The following is a 24,798-nucleotide window of genomic DNA, read 5'->3' as shown; positions in this document are numbered from 1 at the left end:
TGTCTATCATTCAAACTGACTCTTAATTTAATCCTGTCTTGTTCCTTAGTATGTGGATGAGGATGTTGGGCACCGGTCCTGTCTGGCTTTAATCCCTTGGTCTGGACCCTTGTGTGTTCCTATCTTTGTGAGTCTATCCATTCTGATACTCTCTGGTCTTTAGAGGATATTAAAGATTAACATCAAGTCACTAGTTTTCTATAAAACCACATAATGAAAAAACATATTCCCTTGTCTTCATAGCCTGTCTTCTCCAAGGCCAAACCAGTCTGCTACCTCACTCGTGCTGGGAGAATGCTGGTAACAGAGCTTGCAGTGTTAAACACACAGGTAACCAAACACATTATTAACCAAAGCTCATCTGATCTTATAGGGAGAATTTACTTTACCCTGTTCCCTTTTTTTTCACAGACTTCCAAATTGGTTATTGAGGAGCCTACCATTCAGCAGAATGCAGAATAGGCAGGCTCTAAACTGGCTATTAGCGGAGAAAGGTGGAGTTTGTGTTATGTTTGGAGATGAATGTTGTACTTTTATCCCCAATAATACTGCCCCGGATGGTTCTTTCACTGAAGCAATGACTAAACTCAAGGGACTACGAAAAGAGGTTAAGGATAATGCTGGGTATGATGTTCATGTTTGGGATTGGATTGAATTAACTTTGGGAAAATGGGGTGTAACATTTACAAAAATGGCAATAATGATAGGAATATCACTTGTAGTAATGGGAGTAGTGTTTTGTTGTATACTACCTCTGTTAAAATCACTTTTGATTCAAACCACAGTAAAACAAATGACTGTACAGACAATTGTTACTATTTCAGCCAAAGAAATACACCCAGTTCAGGGAGCTCCAGGACAGTATGTTAATAAATATGGGAAATCTTGTAATGTTAAAGGAGGACCAATGGACTGTCCATTTGGGAATCCTGAATGTCTGTATGGAGTTGTCCCTGGGGGTGGATGGGCCTGCCATGGTTACAAAGCCCAACAGGAAAATGTGGAGGTTAATTTAGAGGAAAACCTTGCAGACTTGTATCCAATTCCTGACTGGGCTATGGGACCTCATCAGGATGGGTCAAGTATTGAGGAAGATATATTGGTTTAAATATTTGCGTGTGAAGTGAAACCAAATATGGCAAGGCTAAGAATAAGTAAATGCACATGCTTACATATATTTAAAAATTAATCTTTGTATTATTTGGGACAATATTGGAATGTCCCTTGGAGGGGATATATAGGATTATTTTATGTATCATTATGGCACATGTAGGGAGATGCCAAAGGTAAAATGTAATAAACATGTTTGATATTGTATAATTCAGAAACATGCTTAAATAAGAAATATAGACATTAAGTATATGCTGTGTTTTAAATGAATGCATGTGTTATTTCACAGAGGCTCTTAAACAGTGTGCAGTACATTAGTGTTTTAAGAAGGGGCCCAAGCCACGCAGCCAATAGAATGATAGAATGAGAGGCTTCATATGGAAAAAAAAGCATTCATGACATTTTGGAGTGGATAATGTGTAACAGCTGGACGTTGAAAAAGAGGGGTGGTGCAGAGTGCAGAACTAAAAAAAAGTTAGGAATGTATGCATGTTTTTTCCATATGTGTCTATATAAGAGATCTCTTAGCCAGAGGGAGACAGTTGCTCCATGGAGAAAAACTCAGGCTTTGTTATGCAATAAAGTCTAATTCTTGAATTCACAGGCTCCTGTGTCTTGAGAGATATTTTTTTTGAGTTGATTATCTCTTAGTCAAATGTTTCTACAACAACTGCAGCCAATTTATTATCTTACCCACGCTGGGAGGATGCTGGTGAGAGAGATGGCAATGTTAAACACACAGGTAACCATTCAGATTATTAACCATTACTCATCTGATCTAATAGGGATAATTACCTTCAGTATCCACTAGTAGAATACTTTGATATCTTTAAAGCTGTTCCCTCATTTTCTCAGATTTTCACAATGGAGCAGCCCATTATCATCAGTTTCACTCCTGCTAGGAGGATGGTATGGGAGGAACTGTCCTCTCAAAATGAACAGGTAACCATTCATAGGCAGGTACCTCAGATGTTTCCTTAACCTTTGAACACAGACATGTGTATTTCAACTGCCAATTGTCTTAGAATCTATCATGCAGTGGCCTCCTCTTGCGATCCTCCCTATTCCAGTCTGTCAGTCCTATAGGCTACCTGTCTATCATTCAAACTGACTCTTAATTTAATCCTGTCTTGTTCCTTAGTATGTGGATGAGGAGGTTGGGCACCGGTCCTGTCTGGCTTTAATCCCTTGGTCTGGACCCTTGTGTGTTCCTATCTTTGTGAGTCTATCCATTCTGATGCTCTCTGGCCTTTAGTGGATATTAAAGATTAACATCAAGTCACTAGTTTTCTATAAAACCACATAATGAAAAAACATATTCCCTTGTCTTCATAGCCTGTCTTCTCCAAGGCCAAACCAGTCTACTACCTCACTTGTGCTGGGAGAATGCTGGTAACAGAGCTTGCAGTGTTAAACACACAGGTAACCAAACACATTATTAACCAAAGCTCATCTGATCTTATAGGGAGAATTTACTTTACCCTGTTCCCTTTTTTTTCACAGACTTCCAAATTGGTTATTGAGGAGCCTACCATTCACCTCACTGAAGCTGGGAGGCTAGTGCTTGACGAACTGTCAGCACCTTCAGATAGCCATTCACAGGTAGTCAATCACATTATTAGACAGTCATAGCTGATTAGTAATAGTACACATTACCATGTCCTCTATCTCCACAATTGTGTGTCTTATTAATCACAGAGCAATCTCTATAATTAGGGGATGTCTTTGTTTTTCAGCCAAATAGGGAAGACTCTGGTTTTCCCTATGAGAAGTTGCAGCTGGTTGGGAACTGGGGTTCGTTTCATTTCCATTACTGGAAGATCCATTATGGACGAGTGCAGGTACTTCAGACATATTCTTAACATTTATGAACACACCTGTGTATTTGAACTCCCAATTGTCTCTGGGTTTTCTTTTGTATGTCTGTCCCTAATTGAAACCTAGGGGAAACTTGTCGTACAAACATCATGTGGGCTCTATATCACTGCCAGGGATTATACTCAGAACTGAAATCGCCTGCCAAATGTTATAGACATCTACAGCTAACATATAGACAGAGGTCTGGAGACTGAAGGAGTTTTTTCTTTATAGCAAAATGAAGAGGACATGCATCACCTGTGCATTGTGAGGGGAGTGGTGAAGCAGCTGTGGTGGAGCAGAGTCATCCAGGAAAAAATCCTGGACCCATGGGTGAGAGATTCTCAACTGGTCTTTCGTCTCAAATGCACCTGATTTGTGTCCAATGACGCACATGCTATAGGTCTACTTATATTTCCTGGATGAAATGTAATGTTTCTCTGTCTCTTTTAAAGGGTCTCGTCCAGGTGGTCCTCACCAACAAGAAGCTGATTGGTATTAAGGTACAGTCAGGCAATTTTTCACAGAAAAAATGTAAAGTGGCAAATGTCCATTTACCTATTTGAATAAATACATGTTGACAGAAAATGAAATTACACATTCTAATCTCTTGCCTCATTTTTAGTTCCTTGGTAGAAGGATCCATGGACTCATGTCCGGCCTTGTCAAGAGGAGGTCTGAGTTCACCTATTATGAGGATGCCCAGGTACACCCCGTTGTTTCTCTGTGTTATGATTTATTTCAGTGTTTGGTTGAGGGGTTTTCAATATGGTGGTTTTCAGTGTTGGGTTGACAGTGTCACATGTTGTGTGTTAAACAGCAGGTGGATATCTCCACCACAGTGGAGGGGTACCAGGAGAGGGGGGATGAGATGATGGCATATCAGTTCTCCACCTCTGACATCATCACCACCCCTCATGAGCCGTCCTCTGGCTCCTCTCACCAGTTCCCCCAGAATTCTCCGCCTCCCCCTTTCCCTTCCGATTCCCCTCCCAGTCCCCCTCCACCTTACCACTCCACCCAGGACCAGGACCAGACCCCTGACAGCACTCCTCAGGTAAAACTCTTTCTACAGTCAATAATTCTTATTTCATTTGTACTTGTGTGTACAGGTGTGTGTCATTGTTTTGGTATCAATAGGTTTGTGTTGTCTGTCAAGGGTCAAGTTGTTAGGTCAAGATGAAAGTATTGTTTTGATGTCACTGAATGTTTTGTCTGCTTCAGTTGATGTTGCAGGTGAAATGCAGTTTAGTAGAGTTTAAGTTAATGTGATGTCTGTTTTAGGAGTTTGAGGAGGAGTTTGTGGAGGAGCAAAATAATGCTGCAGATGTGCCCCAGTTGCGGTTTGTTCGCTTTCATGTGTTCATCTATAGTAAAAACCCTTGCTTTGAAATAATCTGCCCAATATTGTAGTTATACAGATGTAGGATCTTAATTTGAGACAGTTTGCTACAGCAGGAAAATAATCCTGCAGCAACAGGATACATTTTTCGTTAGGGCAAATCGAGTCTAAAATTTCAAAGTGGAAATTACAAACTTGAAAATTCCAAATACGCTACAAGTTTGCATTTCCTGCCGTGCAGGAAAATTCTCAGCAACAAAAGAGTGATCAAATTAAGATTCTACATTGGTATGGTCTTTCTGAATCCTGCAGTTATAATATAGGCTAACATAAAATTATTTCTTAATTTCATGGCACTGATGTTTTAGCTTCTTAGGTTGAACATTTGTTATTGAACATTTCTATTTACAGGCGTTACTTTGAAAACCAAGGGACAACCAACTTCTCTCTGAGGCTGACCGGTATCAGACGTGCTATGGAGGTGAGAAAATGTGAATTTAGCACCTTTTGTATTTCACTTCATGAACATTTCTGGACTATTTGTAAATGAACTGTCTTGTTCTCACAGGCTCTGACATCCTCAGACAGTACCTCCCTCAATGACCTCACCCATGCTGGGAGGATGGTGTTGAGTGGACTATCCGAGCTCAACCAGCAGGTAACCAATTACATAATTGTGCAACGTTCATCAGACCAGATATATAGTTCCCACTGGGCACAGATGTCATTTCAACGTCTCGTTTTGATTTACATTTGGTTGAGTTGTCAACTAATGTGAATTCAATGTGAAATCCCCCCAAAAATTAACGTAATTGGATTTAGGTTAAAAGACGAAATTCCCTTACGTTGATGACTTCTTTCAAATCCAATCAGTTTCCCACTTTGATTCAACATCATCACATTGACATTTTTTATTGATACAACATTGATTCAACCAGTTCTTGCACAGTGGGTTACCTTTAGGCAACAGTGATTCATAGGGTTTAGTTGAAAAGTTTCAACGTCATACTAGCCAAACAATCGGAGGCCCTTTGAATTACAGACCTGAATCTTTGAGTTTATGATCTAAGTTTTAAGGAATTTTATGATTGTTTTGTTTTGAGGATGTGAGGCAGTTTCAGCAGGCCTACGACCTACTGGTGAACTTCATTAATGAGCCAGCAAACAGGGAGCGACTAGAGCAGGAGATGGCTCTCGTAGGAGTAGGTCTACATGCAAGCTTGAGCGTTAGCTGCAGGCACCGTCTTCTCATCTAACATCTACTCAATGAGACTTTCTAAAGTGCTTGTCAATGAAGATTATGTAATTATCCTATTTGTTTGACTTCAGATCGACCGCATCAACTTCGCAGATGTTTTTTATGAATTCGTTCTACTAAGCCTTCTAGAAGGAAAGACATCTCTTCCTATATCTGTTAGTGGCCCTAAGAATGGAACATCCTGTTGTTTATCTATGCTATACACACTGTTGTCATATCAGATCTGTAGACACTCACTCATGTCCCCTGTTCCTTCTCCAGGAGCCTGGTAGCTTCCTTTATCTGCTCCTGCAAGTCATAATGAGGATTGACCCTCCTGGAGGAGCCTGGACAGAGGCTGCTGAGAACTTCTACCTCCTCGTTAAGGTACATTTGTCTGTCTGTCTCTCTCTCTCTCTCTCTCTCTCTCTCTCTCTCTCTCTCTCAATAATAGTTGATGATGTGTCTGTTGTCAACAGGGCCAGATGAAGGCATGGCTACAATCCATCTTCAACCTCAATGAGTCAATCTATGAAAGCCCAGAGAGGCTCTCGGGGGAGGTGATGCGGAATCTAGAAATACAGGTTGAGTTCCTGCTGTCCAGCCTGGATTAAGGTTCCCAAACTGAGCTGAGGGCCCCATCACAAAATAAAGTATTTTGCATTTAAACATTATCTGTCAATCGTAAACAAATGTTACATCATGTGTAGGGGAGAGTGGGGTAAGTTGAGCCATTTTTTACATTCAGCATTACTCTGTCAAGGGAAATATAGTATTCTTTCAAAAATATACAGTATCTGTCACGACTTCCTCCGAGGCTGCCCCTCTCCTTGTTCGGGCAGGCTTCGGCGTTTGTCGACACTGGCCTTCTAGCCACTGCCGCTCCTCATCTCATCATTCCATTTGTTTTGTCTTGTTTATTACACACACCTGGTTGATATCCCCTCATTACTACCTGTATAAGTGTTCCCTCTGCCCCCTTGTCTTTGTGTGTGATTGTTTATTGTGGAGGAGAGAGAAGCTCGGTGGAGCTCCATGTATTTTGTATCGCCGGGAATATTCCCTGTGTGCCTTGTATTTTCCAGTGCCCCTGTTTTGCGCACTGGAGTGTTTTTACTAGGGGTGTAACGATCCATCTACTACATCGATGTATCGATTTATATTCCTATGATCCAACTACATCGATCTGTGCTCGGCGAGTTGGCCTTTTGGACAACATATATCGATCTAACATCGTTTTAAAATGTAATAAATCGATTGTATCGATACTAGGAAATAACCCATTGGATTTAAGCACGTCAGACTTTATATGGATGTTTTTTCTTAGCACTTTTAATGATAAAGGCTTTAAACATTACTCGATTCACTCTGCCTATCCGTGACGTCATCGCGCCAGCAGCAGCGCAAAGGCGCCAAGACAACAAAGCATAGCATGGCGGATGACAGAGGAGAAGCCGACGAGCGAGAAATTATCAAGCCACCATTGCGGTCCTTACAAGAAACAGGAATCTAGGAAACTTCACCTGCACTGTCCAGTATCCAGGTATTTATTTCAGTCACACTGGTTGAATTTTTGGCTAAAAGGTTACTGAATCGATTTCAAGTCACTGAATCGTTTCGGATCGTATCGTTCTAAATGAACCAATATCGTCCTTGAATCGTATCGACAACCACGAATCGTGATACAAATCGAATCGTTGTTAAAACGAATCGCTACACCCCTAGTAGTAGGTGCCAGGCACATGCGGTTTGAGTGTGTCAAGGACTGCAACGCTGCTGGGTTGTTCACCCTCAACTGTTTCCCGTGTGTATCAAGAATGGCCCAAGGACATCCAGCCAACTTGAGACAACTGTGGGACGCATTGGAGTCAACATGGGCCAGCATCCCTGTGGAACGCTTTCGACACCTTGTAGAGTCCATGCCCAGACAAAGTAGCTATAACCCTAGCATTAGAAGTTATTGGCTGCATTCACACAGGCAGCCCAATTCTGATATTTTTTCACTAATTGGTCTTTTGACCAATCACATCAGAGCTGATCAGTCAAAAGACCAACTAGTGAAAATACTAGAATTGGGCTGCCCGTCTCAACACAGCCATAGTGGCATCAGCGCTGCAAATTATTAGTGTTCATAATATTTATTTAAAATCGCCAGTTGATTACAATAGCCTACCATAGCACGTTGAGCGTCATTCCATATTAAACTGCTGAACTAACAATAGTCGAGGCTAGTCTATCCTTTATGGGAAACTGTATAAATCTACTGCAACACAAACTACTAGTCTGAATGAATGTCTATATATGTCATATTTATCAAAATGTTAAAAACCAAGAAAAGTAAAAAACTAAACAATTTCCGATTTATTGAATGAGTCATGCATTTAGTCAAGACATGATAAAAGGTCAGTCTCTGTACCACGTGAATGAAAAGTGAAACAGAATTAGAACGCTTCTTAAGTGTTAGTGTTTTGATACAATGTAAAGTGGACAATATTTCTTCCCCTGTACATTCTAAATGTCTTTAGTATCAAGGTCAAGGCACTCCATATCAACCATAGTTAATTTACTGGAATAAATGCTTTGCTTGGTGTGAACCAATTCCGTCTAAAACCATGTCTCTTTCAGGAAGGCACAATGTTCAGAACTTTGAAGGCAAAAATCATACATATAGAGCAGACATCACTTTCGATTTGAAACAAGTGTGATCTATACAATACATTTCTATCTGGAGCAGTCTGAACATTGTTCTGCACTGAATATACCCCTTGGCCTCAGGGCCATCTGAATGGACAAGCATTTATCTGGTGTGACACTGGACGAAGACAAAAATTCTGCTTCTCCATGGTTCTGAATGGGGAGACATCAAAATCAACACCCAGGTTTGACTGACAGAACCCGCTCCAGCAAAGATAAATGCACTTTAGTTATTTATATAATCTTACAGAATAATGTTTGGGTTGGAATGAATGAAGGGAAAGGCAATGAAGTAGTATTTAGAGAAAAGTAAGCAGGAGTGTTAAACTGATAAAAGCACTTCCTGGGTACATGACCTGTACACCCTTGTCCCAACTGTTGCATTGATAAAAGTTGTACCTCCCGTACATCAAGGCATCTGTTTGCTCACAGGAATGACTGCATTTTGGAGAGACAAGTTGTCCGTTTTTCTACACACAAAAGCCCCCCACCAACGACTTAGCTTTCAAACATAAGACATGAGCAGATAATAAGTTATCCAAGCATGTAGCTCTTGAAACCGCTCTCTTCAATACTGAATACATGCTTGTGTTTGAGACTGAAAAAAAAAAAGAAGTAATATTTTAAAAATTCCCATAAATCAAGGAAGTTGACTTGTGATAGCGAGCTCATACTGTTCAAAACAAGGAGAAATAAAACAGTCCAACAGACAGAGGAATGAGAGAAACACTCCCATTATTTACATAATCTGCTCAAGGACAACCCTCTCTCTGGATTGGCCTGAGTTATTCACAGGAATGCATCCGAGAGCCAACCAGAGGAACGTTTGAGCATTCTTTAAATATGCAACCTAAGTTAACATAACATACAATAATAATGTGTTAATATACACATTTCGTTAGAGATTAAAGACTAACATTAGTGGAACAGCAATGTTGAGTTTTTGCATAAATCCATTGTAATGGTTTTGTAAATTTAACCACAGGTAGCCATTTTGGTTCAACATAACTGTCATCAAGTGCATGAGGCTCATTACTACATTAATGTTCCTTCAAGTATGGTGGTTTACAGAGTGAAACTAGAAAATATCTACATGATGCATGTTGGTATGACACAGTCGGCATATTCAAATGGTAAAATGTCCTGCCCTTTCCTGATGGTTTCAGATACTAGACAGACTGTTGCATGGTGCTTATTCAGTAAGGACAAGAGTCCCTAGAGAATTGAACTGTGACGATAGAGAACAGTCTCTTTTCTATTCATTGCATTTCTATCTATAACACTAAGTGCGTTACAGATGTGCTCTACTGAATGAGCCCCAGTTGTCCAAAACCCAGATTGAAATGAAACTGCACCTGCTATTAAGGATGGGAACAAAAACACATACAACCAGCAGCTTTGCTGCATGCTTGGACCCCTAATAAGAGATTAGTTGGTCCTAGTTCAATTTTCCAGTTCAAGTTTAAACATCGTTCAAAACACATAAAAACCTTGGATTAAGGAGTTGTTTTCCAGACAGATAACACTCATACACCAATGGTTGTTATAGTCCTTTTTCCCCTCTCTTCGGGTTGGCTCATTCTTGATAACCACAGAACTTTCAGAGAACAAAGAAAATGTCCATTAGAAAACCTCAGCAATTGATATGTCTTGTGCTTTTGTTGTCGTTACATAGTGGTTTCTCAACTTCTCAAAGTCAATTTTGCTCTAAGAACAAAAATAAGTACATATATTCTATATGTACTGCTTTGTGATGCTCTTGCACAATTGATCTACAGTTATTCATTTTTCATCCATTCTGAGAAAAGTCTTCTTGGCTCCTCTGAATATAGACCACTCCCACATTGCCCCTCCCCCTTTTCAATGAAGTACCTTCTCCGATATTGATACTTATCCTTTTCGTGTGTGATTTGAACTGTGCGTTATGCCTCGTTTTAGAACAGTCAATGCGGTAAATGTCCTATGGATAGGAGGACAAGAGGGAGAGGAGGTGCGGACTCCCCCTCCACAAGGCCAAAACAAGGAGGGGGTAAACAGTGGTCCGTCTAAGACAAAGAACATACCGAGTTTGCAAACAGGTCCTGTAGCACTAGTCTATACACAAGTCCATTTTCCTAAATGTGCTGCTATGGCAAGCACACATGCGTGAGTCCATATGCACATGTTCACCACCATCTTTATATGTATGTTTGCTTGCTCTCCCATGTGGTTGTCCCATGTAGTAGAGTTTGGTGTCGAACTGTTCACATGATGCCGTTGGTGAAGTACTGGAAGCCGTCGTAAAGCTTGGTGGTGATGGAGCGCATGGAGCCATCCACCATCTGCTCCACCAGCACCTGTAGCTGCTCCTCCGTCAGGCTCATGTGGAAACGTTCCTTCAGGTAGCGGATGGTGCTGGAGCCATGGAAGCAGGGTAGGTGAGAGCCTGGTGGGGGAGGAGAGAGGGGAGACCCAGGGAGAGGGAGTCAGAGGAGTTGCAATCCCAAGACCACAGAGAAACCGGGCAGATAGATAATGTTTATGGAAAAACACCACAACACACTGGTCATGCTAATATACCGTTTTAGCTAACAGTACCTTGCTGCATGATCTCCACTATTTGGACCACCTTCTCCATGTGTTTGCGAGCAGCTATCAGGCCCTGGAGCATCAGCATCTTGTAGTAGTTGAACATGTCTCCATCCAGGCCTCCCATCACCTGAGAGAACCACAGACAACAGAGGTTAGTCTTTACACATAAAAAACCAACAGGTTATGCAGGCTACTGCAGCTAACCAGCAAACTCGCTAATAGCATCTTTGAACACTAACAAATGTATGCATTTATGCAGTGAACATTTTGTGAGGTTTCTAGCTAGATTGTTAGGCAGCTAGTTGTATGATCAATTCCACAGTGTTCTCCAGTTTACACTTATATGACAATGCAAATTCGCATGCAGTATAATTCATTTGACTCACATCCACAAATTCGCTGGTGAGCTTAAAAGCGGAGGTCTCAAAGCCCAGGTTCCTGGGCGAGCTGGACAGGATGAAGCCAAAGTCAATGTGGATTATGTGGCCCTCCGAGTCCAGGAGGATGTTTCCATTGTGTCTGGAGAAAGACAGAAAGGAGATGAGGGATAGGGGAACTGAGTAAAGGGTATAGGAATAGAGGAGAGGGTGGGATGTGGTAGTTGATATCAGACCACAAAAACTGTGTTTACACAGGCAGCCCAATTCTGACCTTCTGCCCAATTATTGGCAAAAGATCAGAATTGTGCAGCCTGTGTAAATGTAGCCAAACAGGCTCAAAGACAAAGGAAGCTAAGAGGGGAAATGGAACATGTGAGTAATGTAACGAGTGAAACTGAAGAGGGGTGAAAAGGGAGGGCTGCCCACCTGTCTTTAACCTGCAGCAGGTAGCAGATGAAACTGTAGCCGGCGCAGCTCTCCACAAAGTTGCACTGGGCGGTGAGGAAGGCCTCGGTGGTGTAGCTGCCGTGCTCCTGCAGGAAGTAGTCCAGCAGAGACAGCTGGCTCTGCTTCCTCACCTGGAGCACAGAAACAGCATTTTGTATGAAATAGCAACAGACACAGTATTCCATTAGAAAAAGCTACCGACACGGCATTCCATTAGAATTAGCAACTGACACGAAATTCCAGTGCGTGATCAACCATTACTTAGATTATCAAAATCTTTCATCCCAAGAGGTACTGGATTACATAGCTAAACAACTCGGCTTGAAGTTATTGTTAGGCAACTTTGTCATGAGATTTCAAGTGCACAATTGGGTCCATCTCATTTTCTCTGCTCACCTGGTGCAGAGAGACAGCGTTCAGCACGGGCTCGATCATCCCGCTGTCCGATGACATCACCAGGATCTTATAGGGCTTGATCCACAGGGGGACGTGCTCCTGCTCCCAGATGGACTGGAGAGGAAAGGGGAGTAGTGGAGCGAATTAGTGATTGAATGAATGCTAATAAGAATAAATAATTCAGAGCATTTCTGTGGAATGGGACTCTACTGTGGAGAGTCAAGTACCTGTAGCTGGCTGAGCACCTGGAAGGCCAGTAGCTCTTGCCTCAGGTCGTCCCCACACTTCACGATGACCGACAGCAGCCGCCAGTTTGGCAGGTGACCGTAAGGGGAGCCCTCCCTTATCCGCCTGAGGGATGGAGAGAGCGGAAAGAAATAGTGAGACACAGCAAATGACTTTACAATGCCACAATGTGTTGTCTTCGCTGCACTAAGTGGGACAGACATGTATCCTCGGGTGGGGGATTGTGTATGCCCATCCATTTTGTCTCTTCTAGTAATTACACTGCTCAAAAAAATAAAGGGAACACTTAAACAACACAATGTAACTCCAAATCAATCACACTTCTGTGAAATCAAACTGTCCACTTAGGAAGCAACACTGATTGACAATATATTTCACATGCTGTTGTGCAAATGGAATAGACAACAGGTGGAAATTATAGGCAATTAGCAAGACACCCCCAATAAAGGAGTGGTTCTGCAGGTGGTGACCACAGACCACTTCTCAGTTCCTATGCTTCCTGGCTGATGTTTTGGTAGTGGTAGCATGAGACGGAGTCTACAACCCACACAAGTGGCTCAGGTAGTGCAGCTCATCCAGGATGGCACATCAATGCGAGCTGTGGCAAGAAGGTTTGCTGTGTCTGTCAGCGTAGTGTCCAGAGCATGGAGGCGCTACCAGGAGACAGGCCAGTACATCAGGAGACGTGGAGGAGGCCGTAGGAGGGCAACAACCCAGCAGCAGGACCGCTACCTCCGCCTTTGTGCAAGGAGGAGCAGGAGGAGCACTGCCAGAGCCCTGCAAAATGACCTCCAGCAGGCCACAAATGTGCATGTGTCTGCTCAAACGGTCAGAAACAGACTCCATGAGGGTGGTATGAGGGCCCGACGTCCACAGGTGGGGGTTGTGCTTACAGCCCAACACCGTGCAGGACGTTTGGCATTTGCCAGAGAACACCAAGATTGGCAAATTCGCCACTGGCGCCCTGTGCTCTTCACAGATGAAAGCAGGTTCACACTGAGCACGTGACCGAGTCTGGAGACGCCGTGGAGAACGTTCTGCTGCCTGCAACATCCTCCAGCATGACCGGTTTGGCGGTGGGTCAGTCATGGTGTGGGGTGGCATTTCTTTGGGGGGCCGCACAGCCCTCCATGTGCTCGCCAGAGGTAGCCTGACTGCCATTAGGTACCGAGATGAGATCCTCAGACCCCTTGTGAGACCATATGCTGGCCCTGGGTTCCTCCTAATGCAAGACAATGCTAGACCTCATGTGGCTGGAGTGTGTCTGCAGTTCCTGCAAGAGGAAGGCATTGATGCTATGACTGAATCCAATTGAGCACATCTGGGACATCATGTCTCGCTCCATCCACCAACACCACGTTGCACCACAGACTGTCCAGGAGTTGGCGGATGCTTTAGTCCAGGTCTGGGAGGAGATCCCTCAGGAGACCATCCGCCACCTCATCAGGAGCATGCCCAGGCGTTGTAGGGAGGGCATACAGGCACGTGGAGGCCACACACACACTACTGAGCCTCATTTTGACTTGTTTTAAGGACATTACAGCAAAGATGGATCAGCCTGTAGTGTGGTTTTCCACTTTAATTTTGAGGGTGACTCCAAATCCAGACCTCCATGGGTTGATAAATTTGATTTCCATTGATAATTTTTGTGTGATTTTGTTGTCAGCACATTCAACTATGTAAAGAAAAAAGTATTTAATAAGATCATTTCATTCATTCAGATCTAGGATGTGTTATTTTAGTGTTCCCTTAATTTTTTTGAGCAGTGTATATTTCTATGTACCAATCACCCACCTGACTTTCTCCTGCCAGGGCTCCTTGAGCGCCACAGCGGACGGGTCCTCCGGATCTTTCCGGAACGTTGTGGGGGTGTGGGCCAGGTTCTCTGATAGACGTCGCGTAAGACAAAAGAAACATGCGGTTGTAAAACAGCTATCCAGACCAAAACTCTATAACAAGAAAGTCTTAAAGAGAAACTACAAGCTAGCAGGGCAATTCTGTCCGGCAGTGACCCTGTACCTGATGTCGCCAGCGGCGATGAAGACAGGCTCCTTGCTCTCCGTGCTGGTGATGCTGTCCACAGAGAACTGGGAGATGTTGTCACTGCTACTGGTGTGGCCTTCTGGGAGCTGAAACCATAGAAGGACCCCAGAGTTAAAAGTACATTCAAATCTGATTCACCTCCTCCTTCCCCAACAACCTAGTCATCAAAATGTGACTTAAAGTCAGACGGTGCCACCATGTGGTTGCCATGGGTACCCACCTCCACTTCCAACTTGCCGATGTCATCCACGGCCCAGGCCTCGTCGTCGTTGTCGTAGTTGGGCACGGTGGAGAAACTGCCGGCGCGCTGCTCGGCTGTGATGCCAACGCACTCCGGGAAGAGGTTGTCCACAGAGCGGGCGCTGTGGATGCATGTCTCCGGGATGCGCAGGGGAATGCCGGACGTCTCGAACCTCTCGCACTCCAGCACCTCCACGTAGATGATGTACGGGGCCTGAGAGGAAGGGGAGAATGAAGAGGTCACTGGAGTTCTAGACCTATTTTTGTAAGGTACATTTATGCAGGAAGTCCCATTGACAAAGAGCATTGGGGCCCACTCCATCTAAACTCCAGGCTCCTCAGAAATAAATAACAAACTAACAAATGAGTTAACTAATTAATCGTGTCAAACTACTAGGCATTCTGGTCACCTTGTTTTTGGAGCCTGTTGTGTGTGTGTACCTCCTTATACATGTGTATTACAACAAGTTGCCTCACCTTATCTTTGGAGTTGAGCACCACGGCCTGTGTGTGGGGAATGCGCACCACGTGGTGGTCGAAGGCTGCAGTGGGCAGCCAGACGCGGGCTGGCAGCTTGTGGTTGAGCTGTGACAGCTCTGAGATGAGCTGCCAGGTCTTCTGCTCCTTGGTGGGCAGCGTGGCCAGCCGCTTTCCGATGCCCATCAGAGACTTGATGAACTCCCTCTGCAGCGTCAGGCGCAACGGCTACAGAGAGGAGGAGCGAGGTTAGGAGGAGGAGAGCTGGTTAGAATCTAGATCAAGACAGATGTCTTTTTGTGTTCTGAAGACATTTACAACAAGCTACAGCAAATAACAAGTGGCACATCTTTTTTTTAGGGTCCTTCCTTGAATGACTACACACAAAAAAAAAAAAAAAAAGAGGCTGAGAAAGGAGGGAGGAAGATGGGTATGATGGGAATTGAAAGAAGGATGTTTTAGGAGCGGAATCTGAAGAGAAAACCAAGGGGAGGTATAAGACTAAGAATGCATGGGCACAGGGAGAAAGAAGCAAATAAATTAAATTCTGTCAACCCATTGCAGTACCACATACCAGCACCAGAGATCAGTAACACAATGGTTAAAATGAGAGACTTGAGCGAAACCCAGATACCAAACAAGCTCTTGGGCCTTGGAGATGTTTAGTCAACTTATGGTGTCCAATATCTTCATATTTAAAGTATGAGCAATATTCAATACCATTATAGTAGGTCAAAGTACAAATCTAGGAAGTCCTTTGTTCTACAGTCCACCATTAAGGCTACTTTGAAATTAGATAACAACTCAATCATAAGGTTACTATATAAAAAAAGTACTTACATTTTGTTTTGTTATGGAAACAAGTTCCAATTAAGTAGGCTAACATATGGGACAGTTAACATTTTTGTTAAAATACTTAACACACAAGAAAAAAAGGTTAATTTGTTAGTTCTTAGTTAAAGGTAGACTCAGTGAAATGTATGTTGCCACGAGCAGCACCGCAGATATTGAGATGAGCGAGATAAAATACTTTGCTCACACAGTCGCACTGTTACAGCATGGTAGCCAAGGGACCAAAACAGCGGAGAAGTTGAGCCTCGCACTTCAACGCTCTTAGTTGTTGTGGAAATTGACCCACTATGCTGTTTACTTTCTGCATCTACGTCATCCCACTGAGTCTACCTTTAATACCAGGTAGGCCAATTTTTGCCACATGAACTACTGCCAGTGGTGTATTTGTTTCTTAGGACTACCATGTAAAATGTGTAAACGTGTGTAATTATGACTGACTTTGACTGACTCTCCTTCAGTAAAGGTTACTCCAGGTGTCTTTACATTTAGCTGAGTCTCACCATTCCAAAACTCCCAGAAGCATTTTTCAAAAACATGAAGCAAGTTATCCGATTACAGAGAGAAAAACAACCCAAGGGGTTGAGACCATTGCACTACATGCCAATGTCCATACTTTTATACCACAAAGAAATCATGCCCAATGCATACATGTGCTAGTTGGTGTGGACATTGAAACAGAGCCTAGAGGTGGCGTTGACACACAGATTAGGGCTAGGGCTGTTGCGGTGACCTTATTACCGCCAGTCACGAGTCGTGACCGCAGTTAAATTCCCGTTGGTAAAGGTAATCCCAATCCAAAACTGCGCAAATGAACGGTGCTGATGGATAGCCTACCAAACTTGCTAATGGCCTGGAACTCAGTGCTCTATTGTCCTTCTAATCACATCATGATTTAATTTGAATAATCTGAATGATGAGGACAAATAATTATGGAAGTTACAGTTCCTGTTCCGAAATGGACACGGGAAAGCCCCGGACCCAATATGCATACATTTTTAAAACCTCTCCCGAAAGGACAACCGGTCTGATCCGAGTGAGGGAAGCAGCAGAAAAGCCAATTGTTTTGCTACTTTATTCAACCGGACCCATGGGAGGGGAGAGAGCGAGAGCGAGGCTGTTAGGGAGTGGAGGCCGTTCGGTGTGTGTGTGAATGTATGAGTAAGCACCATGAGCCTGAGAGAGAGACCGCAACCACTGTTAACTTCTTGGTAGTTATTTATCATCCAATCCGATTATTCAGTACCTGTCTTGACTGTATCAAACTGAGAGAAGCTAGCTAACTCGGCTAATTGAGCCTAGCCATAACATTACTGCGCTTTTCACCGTCCTACCGTTAGCCTACACATAACTCCACTCAGACTATAGCGTAAATAGCAGCATACCCGTTGGCTTTTGGTCGTTGTAGCCTCTCATTTCACTTTTAATTCCATCTTCCATTGATTAGATCTCCCCCTCTCCAAATCATCAATATATAGAGTTGCATCATGCAGCCCTTTATGTTTTGATTTCTAAGACATTCCCTGGTTTATAAGCCTATCACAACTAAATCAATAATGGATTTTATTGTGATGGCTATATTAAAAATGTACTTTGACTTTTTAAAATCTAGATGTTCCAAAAGCGCGCTAAACATGTTTATGTATAATTAACGGTCAATTACCGTGAGACCGGCAGTCATTTGCATGACAATTACCGCCTGCCAAAATTTCATGACCGCCACAGCCCTAGTTAGGCCTATTCAAAACCACAGATTTTCCAGGACGAGGAACCTGTATTTCATAGCATTTCCTTGGTCTTTTTGTGTTGACAGGCAAACCAATCAGCTTCCTTAACATTCTACTTTTGTAGTCAAATGTCAAAATGCCTTTCCTGTGAAGAAGTGTATTTTCTGGATCATGACCAAACGTCATGACTTCCTGACATTACTTCCAGAGTGGACAGGACGTTCTGTTGAGGAAGGGTCCCCGAGTGTTACTGGGATTGGATTTCCCTATTCAAAACAACTGATTCTGGACCCATGCTTAACGAGGCAAAATAATTGGTGTTCCAATCAAATAAAGTGGCTGGGTAACACTTCCCAAAATGTAATTCATAGATTTGAAAAGGTAGAGTGGATATCTGCTCTATCATATAGAGTCGAGTCCTGTTAGGGCTGGCACATTTACCGTATACACATTTTTTTTACCTTTATTTAACTAGGCAAGTCAGTTAAGAACATATTCTTATTTACAATGGACAGCCTACACCAGCCAAACCCAGATGACGCTGGGCCAATTCTGCGCCGCCCTATGGGACTCCCAATCACAGCAAGTTGTGATACAGCCTGGAATCGAACCAGGGGGTCTGTAGTGACACCTCAAGCACTGAGATGCAGTGCCTTAGACCACTGCGCCACTCGGTTATGGATGAAGCCGGCACAAGAATAAAATAACCCATCTTTTTTTTTGTGGAACAACTGTTCATGGACTCAACAACTTGATGAAACTTTGCTCCTTGCTGAAACAAGCAAGGTGTTGTAGCAAACAAGTCTTCTGCTCTATTGCACTCCATTGTAAAGTGCAAGGGTGACAATATACACTACATTACCAAAAGTATGTAGACACCTGCTTGTCAAATATCTCATTACAAAATCGTGGGCATGTTGGAAGATGTTGGAACATTGCTGCGGGTACTTGCTTCTACTCAACCACAAGAGCATTCGTGAGGTCGGGCACTGATGTTGGGCGATTAGGCCTGGCTCGCAGTCAGCGTTCCAATTCATCCCAAAGGTGTTCGATGGGGTTGAGGACAGGGCTCTGTGCAGGCCAGTCAAGTTCTTCCACACCGATCTCAACAAACCATTTCTGTACAGACCTCGCTTTGTGCACAGGGGCATTGTCATGCTGAAACAGGAAAGGGCCTTCCCCAAACTGTTGCCACAAAGTTGGAAGCACAGAATCGTCTAGAATGTCATTGTATGCTGTAGCGTTAAGATTTCCCTTCACTGGAACTTAAGGGCTTAGCCCGAACATTGAAAAACAGCCCCAGACCATTATTCATCCTCCACCAAACTTTACAGTTGGCACTATGCATTTGGGCAGGTAGCATTCTCCTGGCATCCGCCAAACCTAGATTAGTCCGTCGGACTGCCAAATGGTGAAGCATGATTCATCACTCCAGAGAACGCGTTTCCACTGCTCCAGAGTCCAATGGCGGTGAGCTTTACACCACTCCAGCCGACACTTGGCATTGCGGATGGTGATCTTAGGCTTGTGTGCAGCTGCTCGGCCATGGGAACCCACTTCACGTTGCTTCCAGAGGCAGTTTGGAACCCGAAGACAGACTATTTTTATGCGCCATGCGCTTCAGCACTCGCCGGTCTCGTTCAGTGAGCTTGTGTGGCCTACCACTTTGCGGCTGAGCCGTTGTTGCTCCTAGACGTTTCCACTTCACAATAACAGTACTTACAGTTTACCGGGGAAGCTCTAGCAGGGCAGGAATTTGACAAACTGACTTGTTGGAAAGGTGGCATCCTATGACGGTGCCACGTTGAAAGTCACTGAGCTCTTCAGTAAGGTCATTCTACTGCCATGGTTTGTCTATGGAGATCACATGGCTGTGCTCGATTTTATACACCTGTCAGCAACAGGTGTGGCTGAAATAGCCAAATCCACTAATTTGAAGGGGTGTCCACATACTTTTGTCTATATTGTGTATTTGACCGCAACTGGATCCAAATAACTGAAAATGTAATTCTCATGCTGATTAGATTTTCAAATATGTAATGCATTTCAGGAGTCTAGCCTAAAATGAGCAATTAGCTGTAGGATACTTTCCGGAATGTACCTGTATAGACAGTAACTGCTCACCCAATAGACATGTAACCAAAGTACACGTTGCTGATGACAACTGCCTTGGGGATAGAGTCGACAGGGAGACCGAGCCTGAGGCTTGGGTTACCTGCAGAACACAACAAGGTGTGGCAGAAATGCATTTTCTCTGTGTGCATGTACGTCAGCAGTAGAGCAGACGTCCTTTGCACTTGTTGTCCAGGTGATTGTTGAACACAGGGCGACGTGTTAGAATACCATTTTGTAAGGGCGGAGCTAAAATCGGGTGACAACGCATAGCTCCTCTGTACTAGCCTATCTGATGAGGAAGTCAGTCTAAAGACCTACAACTGATTTTACAGCAGTCAAATCAATGTTGAGGCATTTGCCTGCCACCGAACGTCTTTATGTTCAAGTGAATAATGCTTGACCGAACGGATAAGTAAAAAATAATAATAAATCACGCTAAAAATCACAAAAATCAAACAATTATGCTACCCCAATCAGAATTTGATCAAAGTGTCCTCTGTTATTGTAGGCCTACAGGCACGAGTGGTCTTTCAATCATGCAGTCGCAAGATGTGTTTTTGAGATCAAAGCGAGACTAGCTCCACGTGAACATGTTGATATTGATTGCTAGTTAGTGAGCTATTTACCCAGTTATAGCCAATTTTTGGTCAGCAATGAAAATCTTGGAAAAGTCATGGTGTGTCCATCACATGCATGTGTTCAAGTGGGCAGTTGCCAGAGGAGAGAGGGGGTGAGAGACATTGCGCAGCAGGTAAAATAATGATTTCACCTATAGACTAACTAGATAGCCATTTCAAAACATAGTGAGTGGCTGGTTCTCGCTAGTTAACTATTAGCATGTATTAATGTCATTGTCATGTCAGATGTCCTATATCCAGATAAACTTTCCACCGGCACTCACGTATAACCGCAAATGGCCGACATGCAGTTGATACAGGTGTGTTGATGAAACCAATATTGCATACTCCGGTTGTAAAACAGTCTCTCAAACGCTCAGAATTTGCTAGGATTCTCCTCTATTCAATACTGGCCATGTAATTCTGATTATATATATATATATACATACACACACATATATATACACACACACTACTGTTCAAAAGTTTGGGGTCACTTAGAAATGTCCTTGTTTTCAAAAGAAAAGCAATTTTTTTGTCCATTAAAATAACATCAAATTGATCAGAAATACAGTGTAATACGCGCTTTCTATTCTGGTTAGAGCGCTGTTCTGTGAAGGGAGTAGTACACAGCGTTGTACAAGATCTTCAGTTTCTTGGCATTTCTCGCATGGAATAGCCTTCATTTCTCAGAACAAGAATAGACTGACGAGTTTCAGAAGAAAGTTGTTTGTTTCTGGCCATTTTGAGCCTGTAATCGAACCCACAATTGCTGATGCTCCAGATACTCAACTAGTCTCAAGAAGGCCAGTTTTATTGCTCCTTTAAAATCAGCACAACAGTTTTCAGCTGTGCTAACATAATTGCAAAAGGGTTTTCTAATGATCAATTAGCCTTTTAAAATGATAAACTTGGATTAGCAAACACAACGTGCCATTGGAACACAGGACAGATGGTTGCTGATAATTGGCCTCTGTACGCCTATGTAGATATTCCATTAAAAATCTGCCATTTCCAGCTACAACATTAACAATGTCTACACTGTATTTCTGATCAATTTGATGTTATTTTAAAAATGGACAAAGAAAATGCTTTTCTTTCAAAAACAAGGACATTTCTAAGTGACCCCAAACTTTTGAACGGTAGTGTATATAGAAACAGAAATAATGTGTGTAAAGCGACAGCTGCATCTGTAGTTAAACCCCTCATGTATGTTTCCATTGAATCCCACTCTGGGGGGAAAATGGTGCTGAATCCACCACAGTGCCCCAGCCCGGCGGCTATGTTGCCAAGACGACGCGAGGTGGGCAGGAAGAGGGAAGTAGTGAGGCGGAGAGGGCATACCTGGGCACTGACAGCTGAGCCCAGACTGTAAACAAAAAAGGGCTGTAATGCAACACCCACCCAATCTGCACTGCGGGGGTGGTCCCACTCACATTACAGCGCGGCTCAAAATTGTGGACATATTTCACAGCATTCTTCTTCCTCTTCACTGTGATTGGTGCCTCTTGGTTTTTCCTCACTGTTGCAATCCAGCCAGAGGCCAAGTAAAAAGATCAAATCAAAATGAGTCAGGTCAGTCCTTAGGCCAATAACCAGGACTAACAAGATGGCGTGTGAAGCCTTATCAATAAGGACTATCAGTACAGTATTTATTATCAAAGCAAAATGGACTGCTTGGCATCCAACTAGTGATCACTGTGTACTAATACCACAGAGTTTCTAAACCCAGAGGCGCAACACGCGAGACTTCCCATAATGCTTGCGAAGCAGACTCAGCAGACCAGACCAGGGTTTGGTAAGTTAATGGGAGAAGTGAAAAATGTATTCTTAGTTGTTAAGTTTCTCGAAATCTAAATGCAACACATAGATTCAAGCTAGGCTTAAGTAGCGGAAACTGTCATTACTACAACCTCATGAAAGTGACAGGTTTTTATTTGACAAAAACTTTGATATAAAGTTGTTTTTGTTGAAAATAAAAACCTGTCACTTTCATGAGGTTGTAGTAATGACAATTTCCGCTACTTAAGCCTAGCTTGAATCTATGTGCCTTTGATTTGACGGCCTGCACGACCGTTAAACCCGACGATGTGTTTCTGCACATGAGCTTAGCTAGCTAACGTTGCCAAAACATCACCTACAAGCGTGATCGGGGATTTCTATTGGAGAAGCAGTTTCTGCCCATCTTTGCTAATACATCCTAAAGAGCAAAGTCAATAAAGCAAAGTGCCCTTGAACTCCTTTGGGCTGTTGGTTGCATTCTGTGGATTGTTAATGTGCTCCACCTGCCCTACAGGATTCTTCACAGCACAGACACAGATTAAACAGGGATCACTGGCCACAACAACATCAGCAGGGAGGTTTGATGCAGGCATACGTGGGGAAGGGAGGGGAGGAAAACAGAGTGAGGGAGAGCGAAAGAGAAGGAGAGGAGATTAGCTGAGAGAGGGATGGGTAGAGGATTTTTAAAAAGGATGACAAAAACAGGCACAAAAAAACAGAATAGAGAGAGGTGAGAGAGAGACTAGAGGTGAGAGGAAACATTGGTAGTAGGGAGAAAATGCATAACACAGCAAGATGCCTGGGAGAGTCCAAGAAAGCGTTGAACGAGGGGAGAGGGACCATCTTTCTGCTATAGTTCAGGACCTTGTCCCATCTAAAACTACCCAATTTGATTTCTCATAAAATAACTGATCCCCTGATGAGAGAGAGAGAGGGCTGACAGAAGGTTGCAAGCCAGACAATCAGTGAGACCGAGAGAAAGGCCAGACAAGAGGAAGCAGAAAACTTCCACCAGAACCATATCGCTCGTCAACACTGACACAAATCCTGCCCCAACACAAACATGCTCACAATAGCATCTGCTAAACAATCTAATGTCTGCAATGATAGAAAGTGACCCATTTTTTCACCAAGCTCTCCATTCGAGAGGGACCCACCCTCAACCTCACTCTGACACCAGCTGCAGAGCAATCTGGCTGAGAAGTCCAGCCAAAAAGGAGAGGGAGGACACTGCACGCCCAAAACAATAGGGAGGGAACTCTGGAGATGTGGGACAGATGCTACCTAACCCCACCCCCTTCTTTATTAGTTAGACTGAGGGTAGTCTGGCTAGACCATAGAAAGAGCTGGAATAACGCTCCTCAATGTCCAAAACTCGTACTCCTGGGCTCCCAAAGAATGTTCAATTTTGACAGAACCGTTTTTGCACAAGTAATATTATTGTGAGACATGGAAGATGAGCCTGCAAGTCGCAAGCAAACGCTGCACCTGCGAATAATAAAAAGTATTGCTGACTCAGCACACTCCAGCATGGCTGATCCAAGTTTCCCTTGCTGAATCCCACAGTGTTCTGTAGGACAACCATTTACTACTGACACACAGATGGAGAAAAACTTGGTATTCAGGTTACTCAGGGTTTCCTGTGCTTTATCATCCATAGGGACTATAAAAGAGAACATGTATGCAACAGGCCTACTATTAAAGATTAAAAACGTACAAAGACATTCTATACTCTACAACTCTGATCCCACTCTCCCTTCCCTCTTTTTGTATGACAAAATATGTTAAAAAAGGTACTCACCTCATCGTAGCCGCTTTCCACCTTGGGGTTGCTGGCTGTTCTCCTGAGGCTACTCCCCAGGCTTGTGCAATGAGTGGCGTCCAACTTGGATCGCTGATGTGTCCGCTTGGAAGGCGAGAGGTAGGCATCGGCAGGGATGATTTGGCTGTCGGGGGCCGGGGGCGGCTCCACGGTGTGCCGCTGGTGGTGTCGAATGTGGGCAACGTCCCGCAGCCCAGGGCTGGCGTCCGCAGCACCGGCGGGACCCACACCTTTAGAAGCTGAGTGGGGCTTTAGTTCGTCTGAGAGGATTAGCTTGCGCAGCTTGGTGCCGCGCGAGTGGCGCTGGGTAGAGATGTGCATGTCGGAGGAGTAGGCGCCGATATCTGTTGTTTTTACCTGCCAAGCTCCATTTTCTAATTCTTGTGGAAACGTTTTTGAATGTTCTTAAAGGGTTACAGTGGAACCGGACACTAAAATGGAAGTTACTCACGCATACAAACACACAGATTTATTTTCCACTTGTTGCAGGACCATTGCAGTTTTTCCAAAACCAATCATAGGTTTTTCTTCCCTTGCAGCCTCTTCTCTTCTGGCTGCCTTTGTGTTCTTTGGTTTCCACCTTTCTCATATCTTCCTTTGTCTTGAGGTCCTCCTGTTTCTTCTAGTCAGCTTTAATCCGTTTCTGTGTAAGTTTGTCCCACTCGTTCTCACTCTTAAAAGCAGCCAGATACTTGTTTCTGACTACCTTGACCCATTTCTCCTTTATGAAATCCTTCTGGGCCTTCTTAAACTTCATATCTTTGTGATGCCTCTGTTGTCCCAACTTCTTGTTCTTCTCCTACTTCTGTCTCTCATTTTCCATCTTTTTCTGCTCCATCTTTGATG

General features: G+C 43.5%; 2 protein-coding genes across 2 annotated transcripts; one reads left to right on the top strand and one right to left on the bottom strand.

Annotated features, from left to right (window-relative positions):
* Nucleotides 1-3,216: 3,216 nt before the first annotated feature.
* Nucleotides 3,217-6,160, top strand: LOC311132473 (uncharacterized protein; the record flags this gene model as incomplete). The annotated part of the gene is made up of 9 exons (XM_084165760.1): nt 3,217-3,300; nt 3,423-3,470; nt 3,593-3,673; nt 3,788-3,912; nt 4,721-4,790; nt 4,878-4,967; nt 5,639-5,722; nt 5,829-5,933; nt 6,026-6,160. 9 exons carry the CDS (start codon nt 3,217-3,219, stop codon nt 6,158-6,160), a joined length of 822 nt encoding a protein of 273 aa, XP_084021886.1.
* A 4,323-nt stretch (nt 6,161-10,483) lies between these two features.
* LOC311132472 (phosphatidylinositol 4-kinase beta-like) lies at nt 10,484-24,273 on the bottom strand (the record flags this gene model as incomplete). Its single annotated transcript, XM_084165759.1, has 11 exons — nt 10,484-10,665; nt 10,818-10,938; nt 11,198-11,330; nt 11,618-11,769; nt 12,035-12,148; nt 12,262-12,385; nt 14,075-14,179; nt 14,300-14,409; nt 14,544-14,777; nt 15,041-15,268; nt 23,932-24,273. 11 exons carry the CDS (start codon nt 24,271-24,273, stop codon nt 10,484-10,486), a joined length of 1,845 nt encoding a protein of 614 aa, XP_084021885.1.
* Between the last annotated feature and the right edge of the window lie 525 nt (nt 24,274-24,798).

Source organism: Coregonus lavaretus (genome assembly GCF_964263955.1).
Source record: "Coregonus lavaretus genome assembly, chromosome: 7".
Lineage (NCBI taxonomy): Eukaryota > Metazoa > Chordata > Actinopteri > Salmoniformes > Salmonidae > Coregonus > Coregonus lavaretus.
The sequence above is the reverse complement of the archived record's forward strand: the minus strand, read 5'-3'. Positions and strand labels throughout refer to the sequence as shown.